Raw genomic sequence first — 20665 nt, forward strand, 5'->3', positions numbered from 1 at the left:
TCGGTCGCCGCCTTCAAGGGCACCAATAGTGGAATCACGGTATCTCGCATTGTGTGAGGGCGTGAGGAGAATACGGTGGCCCTAGTGGCTTCTTGGGGAGCATTGTGCCTCCACACCGCTCCAACGGAGACGTACTTCCCCTCAAAGGGAAGGAACTTCGGTAACACATCCTCGTCTCCAACAGTTACACTCTTGGTTATCTCTTACCTTTACTTGTGCAAGTTATATTGTGTTCTATCCTTCACTTGCTTGTGTGCTTATTGTTGTTGCATCATATAGGTTGCTCACCTAGTTGCATATCTAGACAACCTACTTTGATGCAAAGTTTAATTTGGTAAAGAAAAGCTAAAAATTGTTAGTTGCCTATTCACCACCCCCCTCTAGTCAACTATATCGATACTTTCACCGGCCTAGGCGCGCCCCAAGTGGGAAGGAGTCCCACTTGGACTCCTAGTTGGATTCAGCCCCCCTTTCCTTTTACTGGAGGGGGAAGGGGGAAGGAGAGGGAGTAGGACAAGGAAAGGGGTGTGGCGCCCCCTTCCCTAGTCCAATTCAGCCTCCTCCCTTGTGGGGGGTGCGCCAGCCCCTTGTGGGCTGGTTAGCCTCCCTATTATGGCCAATATGGCCCATATCTTTCCCCGAGGGGTTCTGGTAACCCCTTCGGTTCTCCGGTATGTACCCGATACACTCCGGAACCCTTCCGGTGTCTGAATACTACCTTCCAATATATTGATCCTTACCTCTCGACCATTTTGAGACTCCTCGTCATGTCCATGATCTCATCCGGGACTACGAACAACCTTTGGTCACCAAAACACATAACTCATATAATACATATCGTCATCGAACGTTAAGCATGCGGACCCTACGGGTTCGAGAACTAAGTAGACATGACCGAGACACCTCTCCGTTCAATAACCAATACCGGACCTGGATGCTCATATTGGTTCCCACATATTCTACGAAGATCTTTATGGGTCGAACCGCAATGTCAACATATGTTATTCCCTTTGTCATCGGTATGTTACTTGCCCGAGATTCGACCGTAGGTATCTTCATACCTAGTTCAATCTCGTTACCGGCAAGTCTCTTTACTCGTTCCGTAGTGCATCATCCCGCAGCTAACTCATTAGTACCATTGCTTGCAAGGCTTCTTATGATGTGCATTACCGAGAGGGCCCAGAGATACCTCTCCCATACTCAGAGTGACAAATCCTAATCTCGATCTATGCCAACCCAACAAACACCTTTGGAGATACCTGTAGAGCATCTTTATAATCACCCAGTTACGTTGTGACGTTTGATAGCACACAAGGCATTCCTCCGGTATCTGGGAGTTGCATAATCTCATAGTCGGAGGAATATGTATTTGACATGAAGAAATTAGTAGCAATAAAACTGAACGATCATTATGCTAAGCTAACGGATGGGTCTTTTTCATCACATCATTCTCCTAATGATGTGATCCCGTTCATCAAATGACAACACATGTCTATGGCTAGGAAACTTAACGATCTTTGATTAACGAGCTAGTCAAGTAGAGGCATACTAGGGACACGGTGTTTTGTCTATGTATCCACACATGTATCAAGTTTCCGATTAATACAATTCTAGCATGAATAATAAACATTTATCATGATATAAGTAAATATAAAATAACAACTTTATTGTTGCCTCTAGGGCATATTTCCTTCACGTGCCACATGTCACTTTTTCATAGGCCCGTGTCGTCCATTGGATGAATGACATCTGTCTCGACGTCGAGCTGACACATGATACCTCTGGCCAATGACAATTTTACACGTGGGAAATCCCCATTGGTCTGGGCTATTAACGGGTTATCGGATCCAAACTGGAAGCCGATAACTTAACGACGACCTGTTATGGTGGATGCCACATGTCGGTTACCCTTGACGAAATCAATTCCATGACACATCATTTATCTTCATGGAAGTGGACACTTCCTTGATGATAATTTGAGTATTGCCATGGAACACTTCTACGACAACACAAGTATGACTATCTTGATTCTGTCATAAAATCTTCATGGATGTATAGGCATGACAAAAAACATGACCTACTATGACAAACATGTATCGTCACGGAAGTGTTTTTTCTAGTGTATAAGCGAACGTATGACACCCTCGACCAGAAGAAGAAAAAGATTAAAATGTTCAACGGCGTTCCATACGGGTGCTGCCAGTCGTTTTAGCGATCGCATGAGGTAGGCACAGACGCAGCTAAGCTATCCGGGTGAACGACGACCTTTCATATGGGCGCTCCTGCTCGCATGGCTGGTCATATGGAACCCTGGAGGCCACAAAGAGCCCGAGGAATGAGGTATTTCGCAGCTCCCCCCATCTCTCTCTTTTCTTCTTCTTCTTCTTTCTCAAAATCTCTTCACACCCTAGCAAACATTTGCCGAATCTCCCTACTCGCTCGATTTCAGCTCAAATCCTTCTGTGTGACCGATCTACGGTACGTTTCTCCTCTGATCCCCAACTTATTTTTCACAAATCCATGTTCTACATGCCTAGCATTGTCGTCGTTGGTCGCCTCCTCCATTGGGGCGTCCGCAGTAACACTAGCCTCCATCTGCTTGTCGGCTGCAATGGCAACGATCTCTTTCTGCTCGGACGAGAGGCTGTCCCAAATGGCTTTGGAGTTCGAGAAGGCCATGGTAGGCGTAGTGTCGAGAGGAGAAAGGGAGCGGAGGAGGTTGGATGCGGCTATGGCCGGGACTAGAGTTTAAATAGCGGACTGATGGCACGACAACCGATGACATGGTTACTAGTGGGCAGCAGACGAACAAACAGGTGGCACTGAAGCATGTTCCTCGGCATCCGCATAAGTTTAATGTAGGTAGACGGATGAACGAGTTACCGTTTGAACATGGAGAAATTGCATGCACCGGGAAGCGGCACTCTCAATCGGCGAGCCGCTTCAATGTCGAAGCGACGTGAGAGGTCGCGTCCGCCCTGGGCGACACTGACCGCTTCGGGCGAAAAAAGGCGTGGGCGAGGGAGAGGGGTTTAGGTGGGCGGGTTTGTTGGACGCTTGCGTGGCAGCGGTCTGAACACCCGCAAGGCCCCCCCTCCTATTGGGCGCGCACCCACTCCCCTCCCGCGCGCCCCTCATGGGCCGACCCATAGACGGGGTTGGGCGCCCTAGTTTTTTTATTCTGTATTTTTTGTTTTTTTTCTATTTATTCTTCTTTAAAACAATTAGGAATATAAAGAATGTTCAAAATTTAAAGAAAACAACGAATTTTGGGAAAATGTTCTAGAAATCATAACATGTTCGTGGTTAAAAAAATGCTCAGTCCACGTATTGAAAAAATATTCATAATTTCAGAAAAATGTTCGCTAATTCAAATTCGGATGAATATTTTTTGAACTTGATGAAATTTTTTTATTCAAGAGCATTGTCTTTTGAAAAATGGATGAACATTTTTTGCAAAAGCAGTGAACCAATTTTGAATTTGATGCACACTTTTTGATAAAAAGTTGAACATTTTTTGAATTTGATGAACAAAATTTGAATTCAATGAACATTTTTTTTACATTTTTTGAATTTGATGAACAAAAATATATTCATGAATTTAAAATTTTTAATGATTTATTAAAATGTCCATGATTTAATAAAAATTAAGGAACTAAAATATTTTTGCAAATTGAAAATACAAAGAGTAAAAATAAAAAAGGAAAATCAGAAAAGAAAATAAAATCAAAAAACAGAAAAGGAAATATAAAGAAAAACAAAAAATAACAAGGAAGAAAAACCCGAAAGAAAAAAATGAAGAAAAACAAATATAACTAGCTCAAAGAATGTTCTAGAACCTTCCCAAAACCGGATTGGTTGAAAGCCGAAAAACTAGGCTGGCCCATACAAAAACCAGCTCCTAGGGTGTACGTGCTACCTCGCTAGCGCGCCAAATAGGAATCCCCTCCCCCGATTTGCGGGGAAAATGACGTCCGAACCGCTGAGCAGATCGATATAAAACTTTGTTGGATCTCAAAATATGTCCAGACCGCACGACACAAACGATTGCGGACGGTTTGAGGGTCAGGCGTTGGAAGCACAGTACTTCCTCCGTTCGTGAATAAGTGTACATCTAGCTTTTGTCTTAAGTCAAAATTTTAAAATTTTGACTAATTTTACAGAAAAGAGTAGTATCATAATATGACATCGAATTGATACATTATAAAACTACATTTCAAAACGAATCTGGTGATACTAATTTAGTGTCATAAATACTGCTATTTTTTTTATAAAATTGGTCAAAATTTTAAAGCTTTGACTTAAGGCAAATCTAGATGTACACGTATTCAGGGACGGAGGGAGTACTACTTTTCTTTTTTTATTATTACCAGACTAACCCTCGTACTATGCCGTATCAGTGTAAGATACTAGCATCTGACAGGACAAAGGACGTGGAAAATTAAATCCGAGTCGCACGTGGCCCCCCGAACCCGATCTGAATTGGAATTGGGCGCCGCCTAGCGATGGAATCCATCAACATAAATAGCAACGACGTGCCATACAAAAAAAATCGCACAAACAAGACTCACGACTTGTCGACTAGACGAGACGCATCGATGGCAGATCAAGCCATCACAGCGATGTCCGGTGAGGCGAAGCGAGCGGAATTCGAGTCTGACACGGCGGCCGACCCGGGGAACGGCGAGCTGTGGCGCCGCTTCGTCAGGTTCGAGCTGGAGGAGGGCGGCGGAATCGAGGCCGCCCGCGCCGTCTACGAGCGACTTCTCGCCGCACTTCCCGATGGAGAGACATACATGTGGGACTGGTTCTGGAGGGAGCGCGAGTTCGGCGACGTCGACAGCCAGCGGCGCGCGCTCCAGAGGTGGGCGCGGTGGGCGCAGGCCCAGGGAGGCGGCTTCCTCAGGTCCAAGTCAGGCTGGAGTACTTACTTGAAGTTCGAGATCGACAACGGCGGCGGGGTGGAGCGCGTCCGGGCCGTCGGCGAGGCGCTCCTCGCGACCTTTCCCATGGATCCGCATGCGTACGCGATCTACATCAGGGCTCTGGCCGCTCTGTCCCGACACGTTGAAGCCCAAGCCCTGGCACGCCGTGGCGTCAAGGAGCTGTCCGCCTTCTGTCGCGGGCATGATGAGTTCATTTGGAGGTTTATGGCCGTGTATCTGAAGAGGCTCAGGGAAGGGCGGAGCACCGCGTGGGACGAAAATATGTTCAACGATTAGCTGTTTTTTGTTGAGATATGTTCAATGATTAGTCTTTTTTCAGGGAACTCTTGAATGATTAGCTGTTATGAGTATATATATATACTATATATGCACAAGTAGTAATAGATTGTCGCAGTGTTTACTGTTTGTCGCTTTTTTTCTCCTTTGCGATCTCATTGTATCTCTATATATTGACAGACTGAAGCTAACGGAGTCAAGAGAACATTTTATTTTCCTCAACCTTTCACACCATGAGACATAACTCGATTTGATGCCATGTTTTGATCAATATTGGCAAGCAAACTTAACTCTTGAGTAATAAGCTGTACAATGGAAAATGATGTTGTACCTACTTGCTGCTCATTCCAGCAGAAGTTTTAGCAGCATTTTAGCATATTTACGACATATGTTTCAACAACGATTAAACGGCAAGATAACAAAGCAGAATTACCGCCACAATTTTTTTTCGAAACGGAGGCAAAAGATTTGCCTCGTCGATTAATTACGGAGAAGAGAGTTGCCCAGTTAATTAATGGAAAATTGAGTGAAAACCGATACAAACCTACCACACGAGGACTACTGACATAACATGTAACCCTATAAGCACACAATCAGCCCGACAATCATATCCAACACATAACGACCACCAACCTCCACACAGCTACATCGCATAGACACCCCTAACGAGAGTACCTCGGCCGGAGACTGTTAGAGTTGTGTCGAATATAGTGTACAAGGTAGGTTACAGTTGGACTTGTGGTTGTATTGTGTTTAGATAGGATCTGGAGTCGTGTCCTAATAGGACACTTGTATCCTAGGCCTCTCATATATAGCGGGAATAGACACACGATGTAACCTATGCCAACATAATAGCACTGGAACGCAGGGGAAGCCGGCGGCATGTGCCGGTGTCCAGGACGACCGGGTGCGGTATTGTAGCGGTGTCATCGGGAGGAGCACCCATAGTTAGGCCCCGGGGATGTAGCCATATCGGTGAACCTCGTTAACAAATCTCGGTGTCGTGCTCATGTGATTGCTTGGTCCTCGGATGATCGACGGTATGGCTCGGATTTATTCTAACAGAGACCACGAGCACCACCAAGACCACAGAGACAAGTTAGGTCATATGGACAACTGAAGAGACTGATGACCATACATCAAGCAGCTGCAGACGCCTTTCCTGCGCCACCACTCTTCTTACTTTTGCTCTTGATGAGAGCCTCCTCCACAATCACCTTGCCGGATCCAGGACAAGCCGCCTCCAAACGCTTGAACCTCTAACTCGAAGAGAATCCCATCGACCTTGTCACGCACAGACACCACCTTCCCGACGGCCACCTCCGAGTGGGTGACCGCAACGTCGGAATCTCCGCGGTCCACAAAGGCGAGCGGCTGGCTGGGCTCCCAAGAGTCAGGCGCCAACATATAGACCGCTTCAACATCATCAGCCACAGAAACCACCGGCACGACAACATCGCCCACAGGAACCACTGACACTGACTCAGGCACCTCCAGTTGCTCACATGACATACGCCTCCACGCGCTCCACAGACAAAGGCGAAACAGGGCACAGACATAGCTCTTGTAGGTCGGGCATAATCTGCAGAACTGGAGCCTCGGGCACAGCGATGGGCTCACCCTCACTAGTACGCAACACAGGAGACAAGGTCAACAGTGCCGATGAGATATCTCCAACACGAGGAGAGAAACACCCACCATATTACCGCCACAATTAGTTTGCTACAAGGATCAGACTTCCATAAACAACCCATGGATAGTGGATCCATGTCCAGAGTTGACTAGCACAATGAGTTGAAAACAAATGTAAGTGTTTTTTTGGGGAATATTAGAGAACTGAGTGGCATTCTCGAAAGAGGTCATTTGCTAGTGATATTTTTAGAGAATATTGAAAAAAACAGTGGTACACCAGTACCAATGCATATGTGCAGCTGATGTAACATTTTTTCACCACACATATACAAGGAAGGAAAACAGTAATAGTGCATATGTGCAGCTGATGTAACATTTTTTCACCACACATACATAAGGAAGGAAAACAGTAATAGTGCATATGTGCAGCTGATGTACACAACAAGAGTTATTTACATGTATAGAGTATATCGCAACGCGGCCAGCAACTCTCCCGCGACATGTCATATGATATCTGTTACTACAATCTACAGCTATGACTTCTCGTAGATGATATCATAATGCCCTGGTCTATACAGTAGTGTCACAGTAGGAACCGAGGAATCTGGTGACTCGTAGATGATGTGGATGTTAGGCTCCTCAATCAGTGAAACGTCAATGTTAACAACTCGGAGTGGCACCTGTAGGACATTGGTGAGCACAGTGAGATTCACTTGTTGTGCATCTTTCTTCACTGAGAGAACCTCCTCCAGGCAGTACTGCAATTCAAAAACACATAAGGCGTCTGACAGTGAGGACTTCACATCATTTTTTTGACATACAGTTCCAGTTGCTGGTACAAGTATTATGATGAAATTTTGCTCCAACTATGCAGTTCCATCACACAGACAGATCATAACTAGCAGACAAGAAAGGCAATACCATTTGCTTCTAATGTACATATGACACTCAATTATGCATAGAAGATTACTGCACTATCTAAAGGAAATACTCACCCCTATTGCATCAGGTTCGGTTATGTATGGCTTAAAAGTTTCAACCTCAGTGCATATCTCAATAGCTGTCACAAGTCGAAGATACAAAAGTACTAAACACAAAACAAAAATAGTTGGAGTCAGAAAATTAGAGTAAGTTGGCAAGATAACTAAGAAAATTGTTGTATATTCTCACCGTTCGCAAACTTCTGCTCATTTTGACTCTCCTGGAAAAGCCACTCTTGATAGCCACTGCAACAAAATTTATAACATAAGTACGCAACACAGTTTATTCTTGCGAAAATGTTAATGCAAACCCACCTTACTGACAGTTTTTGTTTTTGTTCCATACATTCCAGTATGAAGCCTGCAAAAGCCTGGACGAATTACAATATTATTAATATATAACTTAAGTGCACTTGGCGGTTCAAAACTAAAAAATTGGTGGATGAAACAATGCAGGAAGCCTTACATCATGGAGATCTGAATATGAACCAGGCAAATGAAGCCTTTGGAATTTCTCCCACATAGGTTCAAGTGCACCAAGTAAACGTAGCTCCTCCTCGTGAGATACTTTCACAAGCTGCTCCTACAGACCCAAAGGACAAAATGTAAGCATCACCAAGCACCAAGAACTTTAAGGTGCAGAACTGGAAGAAATTTAGCAACAAGATACTAGTGTACCAGGTATGAGTATATGAACGATCTGTAAAAGCAACTCCCGTCTCCAGGTACTTTCCGATATTCAGAGTAATTAGCCGAAAGTTTCTGCAGAATCGCACACAATAGATGAGAATATATAACAAACAAGTGAGGACACAAATCAAGTAGAAATATAACAGCTCACAAGTCATATTACTTTTGCCTTATCTTTCATAATTTCATTTTCAAACTCATGCGGTAGAGATGATAAAGGTTCCTGCACCGAAACAAGATTTCAATTAGTAAAACAAATGTTATTTACCAAATTGAAATCTCTAGCCTCAATGATAAAATCAGAGAATATCCTATTAAAGTTAACCTTTTGAAGAATTTTTTTGCAGCCATTTTGTGATGTCTGCAAAACCATAGAAAACTGAAGGTGCAGAGAGGTTAAGAAAGGAATGTTGAAGCATAGTAAATTAAACTAAGCATTTGAAAAGCAACCCTTACATCATCACAAGCCTCGTACTCGTCTCTCCAAGAAGCCTTCACAGCATCAGATGCCTCGTGACTCCAGAAAGGAGCTTCCAGAATCTGAAAACAAAACAAACGTAAACTTTTGTTTTATTTACAGAAGAATTGTGTACAGTTTGCAGGATGCCTAGTTTCAATCTGAGTTGGATTGTAGTCACTGTTTACATTTGCGGCCTTGGCTGTAGGAGACCCAACACTTCTATAAGAAAAGCGGAAACTTCAGAAAGCGAAGAACTGTAAATATTGGTGTGCTACAAACTTATGTTTGAGCAAAGCGAAACTATTCATTAATAACACACAACTCGACAGATAGAAGTACACACATTTCAATATGGAATATACTGGGGTGCAGAAGCAAGACAATTTTTTTAATTTTTTTCCACCTTATGCCTGAAAGAGGCGATCATGTGGGACTTTAACAGCCCTAAGATTTTACAAGCCTTGAAGTTGAAGCAAAGAAGACTGGTCATGTAAATGAAGAGGCACCATTGACATCCCCAATGGACTAAGCAAGAAATTACAGAAACCACCAAGCGTAGCTGAACTTATAATATCTGGTGTGGACTCACATTTTGTTTAGACATCTACAAGATGGTGAATTTTATACAGCCAACAAAAAAATTCACCTTATACCTGAAACTGAAAGAGCCAAACATATGGGACTTCAAGAGCACTAAGTATTTCAAGCATAGAAGAGGGTTCACCAAGAAAGTAAGCAAACCATTGTAGAGTAGCTTATCTTATAACAGTATCTGTTATTGATTCAGATTTCGTGCTGGTGACCTAAGAATCGACTGTAAACATCGGCTTTGTAAAAATGCAACAAAAAATAAGTAGCCATTGCATAACTGGGAAAGACATGTAATATTTAACAAAGAAATTGGTTGTACAATTCATATTATTCATATGGTATAATTTTTTTGGATAATAAATATCTGACATCTAAATTAGCAAGATTTGTGACAAACAAAATTCTCAGCTAGCGAGTCTAAGAAACCTTCACAGGTACAACATTTTCATGGGGCCGGGGAATTGCCCCCTTTTTGAAAAGAAAAAGGTGCAGACTATTCATGTTTCTGCTGCTGCCTATCTATGCCAATATTCTATTTTTCTACACTTGGCTAATTTATAATGCTAAAATTCATATAAAGCCAATAACATGGACTGCTAAATGTGAAATTCATAAAAGAAGTGACTATGAACAAATGCCATTTAGCATTAGTACAACTGCTACACTCTAAAGACGACCCGGGCTATGTACACTTCCAAGAAAAAGGATGCAGAGATAGAAGTCATGGGTTTGCTCGAGCAAAGCCAAAACTTTTCATGGATAACACAACTCCACACACAGAAGCACGCAAATTTCAATATGGAATTTTTTCGTTGGAAATTTCAATATGGAATATAATGAGGTGCAGAAGCAAGATTTACTCCCTCCGTCCCACAATATAGCTTGGAAAACGATATTATATTTGGGATGGAGGGAGTAAATTTTAATTTATTTTCCAGCTTACGTCTGAAAGAGGCAATCATATAGGACTTTAACAGTGCTATGATTTTACAAGCCTTGCAGAAGACCGACCATGTAAATCATTGGCATCCCCAACAGAGTTAGCAAGAAAGTAGGGAAAGCATAATATTTGCTTTCAACTCTCACATTTCTTTTTGTTATCTAAGAGACAGTAGGTTGTATATTTGCAGGGTATTAGACAAGTATAAGGCGATGCAGAAAATCGAAATTGACGAATCTTTCTAAGCATGGACACCTACAACCTACAAGAACCTACATTCGTGAATCTTTCCAAGCCTGTGCACTGTTAAAATTGCAACCATAATCAAAGATTCAAACACACAAGTCCAAGATCAATCTTTCTTGGTCAAAACATCCACAGAAATGATTCCCAAATTGAGAACGTACTAGGTTTCTTGCAAATTCCCAAATCAAGAACGCATTGGATTTCTTGCAATACCTGATTATACATCCACTCAGAGGGTGGATCCCTGTAGAGATCCCTGTAGTTGGAGGCGTCCAGAGAGCTGGAGGTCGAGGCGCCGCCGCAAGTACGGTCGCTGCCGATCCAGCTGTCCGAGGAGAAGGAGGACGAGGAGGATGACGCTCCCATGGTGCTGCTCGACGGTCCCAAGAGGAAGGAAGCGGAGGCCGGGTTCTTGTATCTGTCTGCGGGCTCGTCGTCGTCATCAGATCCCCAGGCAGAGGACGAGGTGGAGCCCTCGTTGGCGACGACCGAAGTCCCCGGGGGCTGACCGGACGGGCGAGTACTGAGAGGGGAGGCGGGCGCGGAGTAGCGGTCGTCGGATTCTTGAGGAGTGCTGCAGGGCTCAGCCCCATCTCCGCCGCAATTGGGATCGTCGGCGTCGGGAGAGCCGCCGGAGCCGGCCATTCTATGCGGTTGGGGGAGGCGGGAAGCGGAAAGGGCAAGGGGACGGGAAGGTAGGTGAACGGGAAAACAGCGCGAGATTTTGTGAGGGTGGCAAGGGGGGAGGCCCTATATGACGCTCTCAGCGTCCCAACAGAGCCCCAACGCACCAACGGCTGGGCCGGCCCATTTACAAAGGACTGTACCAACGGGGTCCGTTCTGTAGCACCGATTCACTGTAGCGGTTTGCGCTTGCTGTACCAGCGGTTTTCCTAAAAAAATCGTTCGTTTTCTTGAAGGAACATCGATTCCATTTTTTATGAAAAAAGATAAAATCAGCTTTAAAAAAAAGAGAACATCTTCAAAACTTCAACTTTTTTTAAGAAACATGGAGAAGTTTTCAAAACACAAACATTTTTTGAAATTCTTGAATGTTTTTCAAAAAATGAGATTATTTTTTATTTGTGAACAAAATTTGGTAATGAAACGAAAATTTGAAATTCCAAACAATATTTTAAAGACACGAACATGTTTTAAAATTCCCAAACATTTTTCGGAAACGTGAACATATTTTTAACTTGTGAAAAAAAATTAAAACAGAACATTTTTTGACATCTGAACATTTTTTGAAAAACAACATCTCTGCACTGTCACTTCGTCAAGCTAATGTCAACCACGTTGCATCATCACCTCGGCTGGCCGGCTTGGAATTCACATCACCATGCCAACATCGTTGCCTCATGGATTTCGACGTGTGCCTGCGTCGTCGCGCTATCACTTGTTTGGACCAATACCGACAACACCACATCATCACCTTGTCGGGTTGACCTCCTCGCCCGCCACCCGACTTGCTTTGTCACGTTGCCTGGCCTGGAGGCTCCGACATTATCGCCTCGCGGATTCTGGCCAAGCATCACTGCGCCATCACCTCATTGAGCCAACCTCCTGGCTCTGCCACGCCGGCGTGCTCCGTCACGTCGGCTGGATCTGGGGCTCCGGTGTCATCACATCGACCTTCTCCGGAAGTTCCACCTCGCCACGTCGACTTGCTTCACATATTCTGACCTGCGCCGACATCAACGCATCGTCGCTTTATCGAGACGGCATCGCCATACGGAACTGACTTGGAGCTGGGACCTTGTCCCTCCACGGTCCCGGACTAGGCACTAACGCCTGGAGCATAAAACCAGCAAAGTCGCTTTCATTCTTACACTTCTTCAGTTTTAATTTTTTTGTTTGGTTCGATCAAACATTATATGTGCGTTGAATAAAGATCTTTTGCCTTCGTTCCCTTTTGATCTTTCTATGCCAAGTCTAGTTTCACGCCTAGTAGTTTGATTTTGGTCCCCCAGGCCAGACTTGGGGGCTGTAAAAGCCTCTACTTTAACATGTGCCGCTAGCGGACCTATGTGTTCTTTCTTAGTCATTTTGCTATATTGTTCTTTGCTATGGTCTTCGGCTTGTGTCTTTGGTCAATATCTGGGTTGTCTAGATTCTTTGTTTGTCTCTTAGTTTCTGCTAGTTCGGCTAAGATTAGCCTTTGAAGCACTCCTCATTTGCCTTATGGCCGAGGAGGTTGAAGCCGAAAGCTGGCTAAGGCATGTGAAATTGGATGCAAGCAAATTTAAAGCACGATGGAAGCACTAATCATAGTTTTAAGACCAGCTTGGTTAGCACATAAAAAGGCTTGACTTAGTTGAAGCATGATATTTGTTACTTAAGCTTTTCGGTATTTCCGAGCTCACGATACTTCTAACCTGCTCTATGATTTAATCTAGGATGCAGGACTGCTTCACCAAGTTGGATGGCTTGAGGGATCAATCTCGTGTGTCCAGCCTGGTGCTCCGTTTTGCCATGTTAGACAGCTTGAGGGCTCAACCTCGCTATGTCTGGCTTGGGGGCTATTATATCCGCGTCACTGATCGGCTAAATTATTTTCGAAACCGACATCTGGCAGGTTGATCGACGGACCCCGTGGAACCGGCATGGGAGCTATTTCCCCGTGCCACTGGTCGGCTAAATTATTTTCCAGGTCGGCATCTCACCAGGTTGATCGATGGATCCCAGAGAACCGACCTGGGGGCTACTGCACCCGTGTCATTGGCCGACTAAATTATTTCTAGGTTGTCGTCTGGCAGATTGATCGATGGATCACACAGAAACGGCCTCGGGGCTATTGCGCCCATGCCGTTAACCGACTAAATTATTTTCCAGGTTGGTGTCTCGCAAGTTGATTGACGGATCCCGTAGAACCGGCCTAGGGGCTATTGTGCTAGCGCCGCTGGTCGACTAAATTATTTTCTAGGCTGGCATCTCGCAGGTTGATCGACAGATCCCCTATATTTGGACAAGGAGTTTGATCCGCCCAAATGCAGCTACTCGGTTGAGCGAGTGCCCGACAAGTTCCGATCCTCAGGTCGGTCATTTCTACCCGACCTGATTCTCCGGGGCTACTGCATACCAATTTTGATTTATTCAAGTCCCGCAAGGAAGATTGCGATCTTCACGCCAGTCGTGATGCCCAGCCTAAGTCTTGAAGGCTACTGCATTGATGTTTCTCATGAAGGGTTTTAAGTGCAATATGGGTTTTTGAGGAGGATTTCGATCCTCACGTCGGCCCGCCAGTGGTAGTCCATAAGCAGTGGCGGACGGATTGGGCTGCTCGCCAAAGCAGTTTTGTGTAGCAATGGCAAGCTTTCTCCACTGCTCGCCACTGTTACTAACCAATGCATAATTGATTCTATTACAACATATTTCGCCTGGATCAGATCATGAGATTAAATTCTTTTTTAAGATTGATCCACATACACGCACCACATTACAATGATGGCTGATTAATGAAAAGTAGTTACAAAGAAAATATCACAAGTGCATTATAATGATAAACATATATATGTCGCTCATCACACATAATTAATGGTTTCACGAGTTGTTTAGGAGTGAAAAGAGTGTCGGGCGATGTTCAACACATACAACGTCAGTAGAAACCGCATATACTGCATGAATTACTATTGGACGGAACGAACGGGGACCAACGGGCCGCTTGCTCTGGAATCAGAGATTTGGCCTCTCGAAAAGCCCATTGAACTACCTCACCCGGCGTGCGTATAGTGGTTGGACTCATACCCGGCCAGATCCTCAGCCTCTCATTCGGGGTCGCCTCCATCAGGATGCACACCGCGAGGTCATTGAACCGCCTCTCTGCTATCTTCTCCATCTCTCGGAGAGAACACTGGGCCATTGTAACATTCCAAACTTTCAATTTGGAATGTTTTACAATTATTAGCTAAGCATCTATGCATTTTGTTTGAACTGAGTGGCATTTCAAAATTTCAGAGGCATTTGAGTTTTATTTGAATTTGGATTCAAATTGGCATTTGAAATTTATTTCACAAATACCTGACAAATACTTTGTTCAAAAGTATGAGAGGAGCTAACATGACACTCCACAAATGTCAGATGAAAACAATGCCAAACGAAATGGAATCCAAATTTGGTTTTAATTGGATTTTATCAAAAACATGTTTTTATTAAAGTTTGAATTTTTCTCTGAAAAATAGTTCATATTATAGGTTTTATTTTTCTGGGTATTTTTGTAACGACCCGACCTCAGACGGTTAAGTCTCTGTGCTTAAGTGTCATCCCTGGATCAGTATGCTGACACACACAGTACTCGAGGATTTATAACAGAGGTAAATCACATGTATAAAATAATATAAATACTATTACCTCAATCCAAATAGCGAAAGTAACAAGGTTGTGGATTCCCATCAACACCAATGGCAAAGTTGATTATAGGAATCGTAACCCTAACGTATCACTTACTCGTCGTAAGATCCTGCAACATGAGACGTTGCAGCCACAAAGGGTCAGTACATTGAATGTACTGGCAAATTCACACCATAGGATAATGATGAATAATAATTATCACTACATGCATATTTGGCTGGTGGAAAGCTTTATGGTTATAGTTTTTGCGAAAAGCCAATTTTTCCCTACTGCAAAGGAATATAATTTTAATTTAACTATCATGATGGTTGAAACATCATTTGAGAAGGTAACCCCAACTCAATGATCCCAATTAAAATAGTTAACATCCCAGCAATATTAATTTAGAGTGTTGAGATACATGTGAATACTCAAGTACTAGATACTCAGAATTGTCCATGACCGGGGACACAGCTAACCATGATTAGATTGTACACTCTGCAGAGGTTTGCGCACTTTTCCCCACAAGACTCGATTGCCTCCGTTGGTTTCTCGCACTGCATGGTGTTTGAGAGACGGATGACCGAGACACAGTCTTTCAGAAACATTAACTCTCTACTCCGGGCAGACCATACCAAACCTACAAAACCCACTACCTGCTGATCCACCTCTTCAAGAGCTTCATGTAACTTACTCAACTATGCTAGAGCCCATAATAGCTTGTGGCTGCACACGGAAGTTTCTAGCATGAATAATCTCAGTTCCCTTTGAGCCTGGGTGGCGGTCCATAGGAGAATCACACGGTAACCCCGGGATTTCCAAAAATAAAAGAGGCAATCACTGGATACCCCAAGTGCCTCAATCCACCCAGATGTGTATTAAAGTTGCCACCTTAAGTAAATCATTAATTAACAATCTCACATCTGTCATGGAAATTCACTCACCCAATCCACGTCTACTAGCATAGCATGGCATAATAAGCAAACATAGAAGTAACTCCCAAGGGTTTGAAAATAAAACAGGTAATAGGTGCTACCTCAATCTACTTCCCAAAACCCACAATTTAATTCAGATCCTAATCATGCAATTGTTTGAGGATCGAAACTAATGCATAAAAACTGGGTATGAGAAGGGATATGATCAAAGTGTGAACTTGCCTGCAATGTTGATGAAGAGGATTCACACTCAAAACCCTTGATAGTTCTACGCGTCACACTCCGGTCAATCTATCGTAAGCAATCAATAGTAACCACACTTAAGCAATCACTCAAAAGACCAGAAAGAACGAAGAAGACGATTCGGAAAACATCAAAACCAAGCAAATAACTCTTGCAACATAAAACAATTTCTAACAGTACCAAAATTATGTGAATTTGGCCTTATCAGAAAGTTTAGGTCAAGAGCTTTGATTTGCAAAAAGAATCAACTAAATCGGAGTTACGAAACTCAAATTAGGATCAAACGAAGTTCAAATTCAAATCTGATCTAATTCAAATTATAAACTTTCAAAAACATGTTTGAGTTGTTTTATTGGATAGAGGAGATCATAACGAAGAAGTGGGCGTTGGTTTCGTTGGATTTGGACTAACGAGTAAAAAGTTGTGGTCATTTGAAAAACAGGGACTAATCTGTGAAGAAAATAACTGCAAATAGGTCCCTGGACACGTGGCAGATTTATACAGGACGAAACCATTCGTTACAGAGCTTATCGAGCGAACTTTTACTATATAATGAATACCGTATTGGAAAAAACGCGATCTAATCACGGCCGTCGGATGTGGATCAAACGGGCGAGCGACTCACCGCGGCGGTGATCCTCGCTGTCGCCGGAGAAGACAGCGGCGGCGGCGGCTTCGAGCGGGCGGCGGCTCCGGTGGTCAGGGGTGACGGCGGAGCGGTCGGGGAGGGGCGGCACGGAGCTTCGGTTTTGTCGGTGGGGCCGTCGGAGGTCGAGGGCCACAGAGCGGAGCGGGCGACGGCGGCGGATCTCGTCGGAGTTTGCAACTCCGGTGAGGGGGTGCGGGGCATCGACGGCTGCGGCTTGAGGGGAAAACAGGGCCGGGGCCTCGGTATTTAAAGAAGGAGCGAGGCATTGGCTTGGGCGACGGGCAGAGCGAGGGGGGAGTCCGGGTCGAGCTCGGCAGTGGCCGGTGACGGCGTGCAGGAGCGAGACTCCTGCTGCCTTGTGGGAGGAGGAAGAAGACGCGGGGCCCACCTGTCGGCGTCCGCGGGAGAGAGAGGGAGGGAACGGGCGACCGGGGCGGAGGCGGTTAGCGTGAGGGAGAGAGGCCATGGGCCGATTCGGCTTGCTGGGCCGTGAGGCAGAGAGAGAGAGAGAGCAGTGTTGGGCTGTGGCCTGGCCTGGGAGCTGGGTCGTCCCAGTCGGCGAAGAGAGTTTTTTTTATAAACATTTTTTCCCAGACAAGCGAAAATAATAAAACCAAATAAATAATAAACTTATATAGGCATATTATATATCAAAATCTTCAGAAAAAGATTTCCTACAAGATGAACATTATTATAGTTTCAAATAAAGTCCTCAATAATTCAAATAAAGCAATGAGTGCTACAGCTCTAGTAAAATCCAATAAAAGTCATTTTAAAAATACCAAAATTAATTCAAATTTATTTCTCTCCAATTTTCTGATGTAGGGAATCATGTTACCCTATTTTCTATATATTTTATTTTTGGAGAAAAATAATTTGAATAAAACTCAAATAACTCCAAATTGAAAATAAATTCAAAAGAACTTTGAATTTAATTCTTTGAAACTCCCAACTCATATTTCATGTGTTTTGAAGAAGTCATTTTATCTTCTCTCGTGAAAATCATTGAGTTGCATAAAGTTTCAGAATTGAAAATATTTTCCAAATGAAATTCAAATATTTTCAACACCCCTTGTCATTTAAATAAATGGAAGAAGTCATGTCATCTTCTCTCCAGGGTTTTGTGGTGAAAAGAATTTGAATTCATGGAGATCACGAATGCAAAATGAAAGTTTGGGAAAGTCCTTTTATTCCCTCTCATTTAACTTTCAAAAAGTTTCGAATTTCTCTCAATTTCAGTCAATCAATCAAACAATCAATCAAATCTATCTATTTGTTTATAACATTCCAAAATTTAGAATTTTGGGATGTTACAAACCTACCACCCTTAAAATGAATCTCGTCCTCGAGATTCGGAGAGGCTAGCAAGAAATAGGTTAGGTTTGGGGTCTTCTAAAAAATCCATCGATCGTCTCCGGGGTCTCGGGTGCTACCACCCTTAGAAGCATGGTTACGGTTCCATCAAAACTCATATATTCCATCCTTATTGTTGATAGTGTCGGTCTTTCCAGATCTCGGGAAATTCCATCTCTGGGCTCTTTTGGTGGTGGCATAACCTTTACCGCAATTTTCTGTCCTTTCATCTTGGTAAGGTTATTCCATGACTGGTTCTTCTTAGCTGACGGGCCTGGCGCCAATACTAATTAGCTATCGATATCTCCTGGTGGTCAACAATTTATGGTTTCTCCTGCAGAAAATCGGTCTGGGTTGAACCTCACCGTATGACCTACGATTGGCAACAACTGCCTTGTACAAGGAAAGAATGCTTATACCATTCTAAGGTTCAAACAAGGTTTTGATCGTCGTCTCTCTACTATAGGTAAGTCACTCAGATTTACCATCCCGTATAGCAAGGCGAATAATAAGAGTAAGTCGGTATGGTGATCAATCCATCCCGCACCCAAATCATTACCGTGTATATGGTTTAGTGAATCTCGCATTCTAACACTCGGTCATCCTCACAAGCATTGCAGAATTTCTCTTGTTGACGAACCAAGTTCGGATAAATCCATTGATTCTGCAAGCCAAACAAACATCTATCGTTCCTTAACAACTCTCAGGTTTTGCGTAAACTCCTATAGAATCGTCGGTTGATAAAATCGTAACTTCTTCCAGGGTTTCCTTCAACAAGAGTGTGCTTGCTTCTTGGCAGGTCCTGGGGCCTGTGGGTTATGGCCCATCTCATCACTTATAAACCTTGAACTCATCATCGCGGGCAACTGATCGTTATTCCAACATTCAACTTCCAGCTTCCTTAAATCCATCCAATTGTAATGTCTTCCTTCCTTCTATTGGCACCAAACTAGGACATGATTACTCAGACTCATCATGGAATTTCCATTGATCCATATTTCCAACATCATACCTCCTTTATATCCAATAATACTTTTTTTCCTTCATGCTCTTGGGGGTATCCAACATATCAAGATGAAACTCATGCTTGTTTAGTCCAAAATCCACTCCGTGGAATATCATTATCCTTTCCAGGGGTCAAATCTCCTCACAGGGTACTACCACCCTTAAAATGCTCCAATCTCATCCATAGACCATATTTCTCATATCCTCGAAAATGGTCAGAATCTTTCTTCATAGAGTAACAACTCATAGAATCCAAATCAATTCCAACGATGATAACTTTATTGATTCTCAAATGATTACAATCTCTTGCCTTTCATACATGCCTCAACTCAACATCTCAATATAGAGGAGATGTTCTCACTACTACTACTACATTTACATTGCTGCTAACTCAAATATTTAGCACAAGTCTCGTTCCTCTTGGGACAATCCCTGGCAAAGTGCCCTGCTTCATTACAACGAAAACATAACACTTCTGACAAGTCTCGAGGTTTCCTCATGATCACATAGCCTCCTTGGGTTCTCGGCTTCCTTTTTGGGCAACTGCTGAAGTAGTGCCCTGACTCCTTGCACCTAAGACAGGTGATATGACTCAGGTCCTTCCTGGTATCCCATCTATTTCTCTTCCTGGATTTTTCCGTTCCAATTAGGGCTTCTATTTCCTGTGGGTCATACTCTACTTCCTCTGTCGGGAATTCTACTAGATCTCCATTCAGACAATCTTGGGAGATGTGTCCTTCTTATCCACATGAATAGCATGACTTGGTGCAGGCTTTAATTCTGTTTCCTTTGTGTGTGTGTCCTTGGCATCTTCCTTGATCACCGGTTCTTCTAAAATTTCCATGAGGGCTCCTTTAATTGCTTCTTTCTTCTGCTGGATGGTTCTCTGTACCATAGGGTAAATGTGACACTGAGCAGGGTAGTGGGTAGTTCCTTCACACAAGAAATAAGTAATCTGCCTAGTTGGGCATTCTTCAGCTGGGTGACTTCCTTCACAATTAGGGCATTCATCCTTGTGCTCCTTATGGTTGTGTCCTATTTCTCCACAAAGCTTGTATGCACAAGGTTTCTTCATATCCTTTCCATAAGGCTTCAACTTTTGGGACACAAGACGAGATCTTTGTAGAGTCAACTTAAATTCATTCCAAGTGGTTACTCCTTGCCATCCATGGATAGTTTGGTATATCCTCCATCAAGTTTGCAGCACCTCTTTCAAAGCATTGAAGAGCATGCTGGGCCATATCCTTTCTGGCTATAGGGTTATTCTCCATGTTCTGAATCCATCGGTCCGTATCCAATTGACTCATCGGTCCAAAAAATTACAAGCTCATCTTCATTCATCCTCTATTGGGTCCAGGGGTTTTGGGGTGGGATAAGAGAGAGAGAGAGA

The 20665-nt window shown here is 43.5% G+C and overlaps 1 protein-coding gene across 1 annotated transcript; it reads right to left on the reverse strand.

Moving 5' to 3' along the window:
• Positions 1–7252: 7252 nt before the first annotated feature.
• Positions 7253–11472, reverse strand: LOC123161263 (OVARIAN TUMOR DOMAIN-containing deubiquitinating enzyme 1). The gene is made up of 10 exons (XM_044579115.1): positions 10975–11472; positions 8981–9064; positions 8850–8903; positions 8688–8747; positions 8513–8596; positions 8301–8417; positions 8150–8205; positions 8025–8080; positions 7850–7941; positions 7253–7612 (listed from the first exon to the last, which is right to left on the reverse strand). Exons 1-10 carry the CDS (start codon positions 11404–11406, stop codon positions 7388–7390), a joined length of 1260 nt encoding a protein of 419 aa, XP_044435050.1. The 5' UTR covers positions 11407–11472; the 3' UTR covers positions 7253–7387.
• Between the last annotated feature and the right edge of the window lie 9193 nt (positions 11473–20665).

This window comes from Triticum aestivum, chromosome 7B (genome assembly GCF_018294505.1).
Source record: "Triticum aestivum cultivar Chinese Spring chromosome 7B, IWGSC CS RefSeq v2.1, whole genome shotgun sequence".
NCBI classification, from domain to species: domain Eukaryota; kingdom Viridiplantae; phylum Streptophyta; class Magnoliopsida; order Poales; family Poaceae; genus Triticum; species Triticum aestivum.

Excerpts from the sequence above, each read along its gene's own strand:
- LOC123161263 (XM_044579115.1), bottom strand. The coding sequence starts at position 11,406 with ATGGCCGGCTCCGGCGGCTCTCCCGACGCCGACGATCCCAATTGCGGC. Across the intron at positions 8,904-8,980 it reads AGTACGAGGCTTGTGATGAT|TTTTCTATGGTTTTGCAGAC; the intron begins GTAAGGGTTGCT and ends CTGCACCTTCAG. Across the intron at positions 7,942-8,024 it reads TGAGCAGAAGTTTGCGAACG|TACTTTTGTATCTTCGACTT; the intron begins GTGAGAATATAC and ends TTTTGTGTTTAG.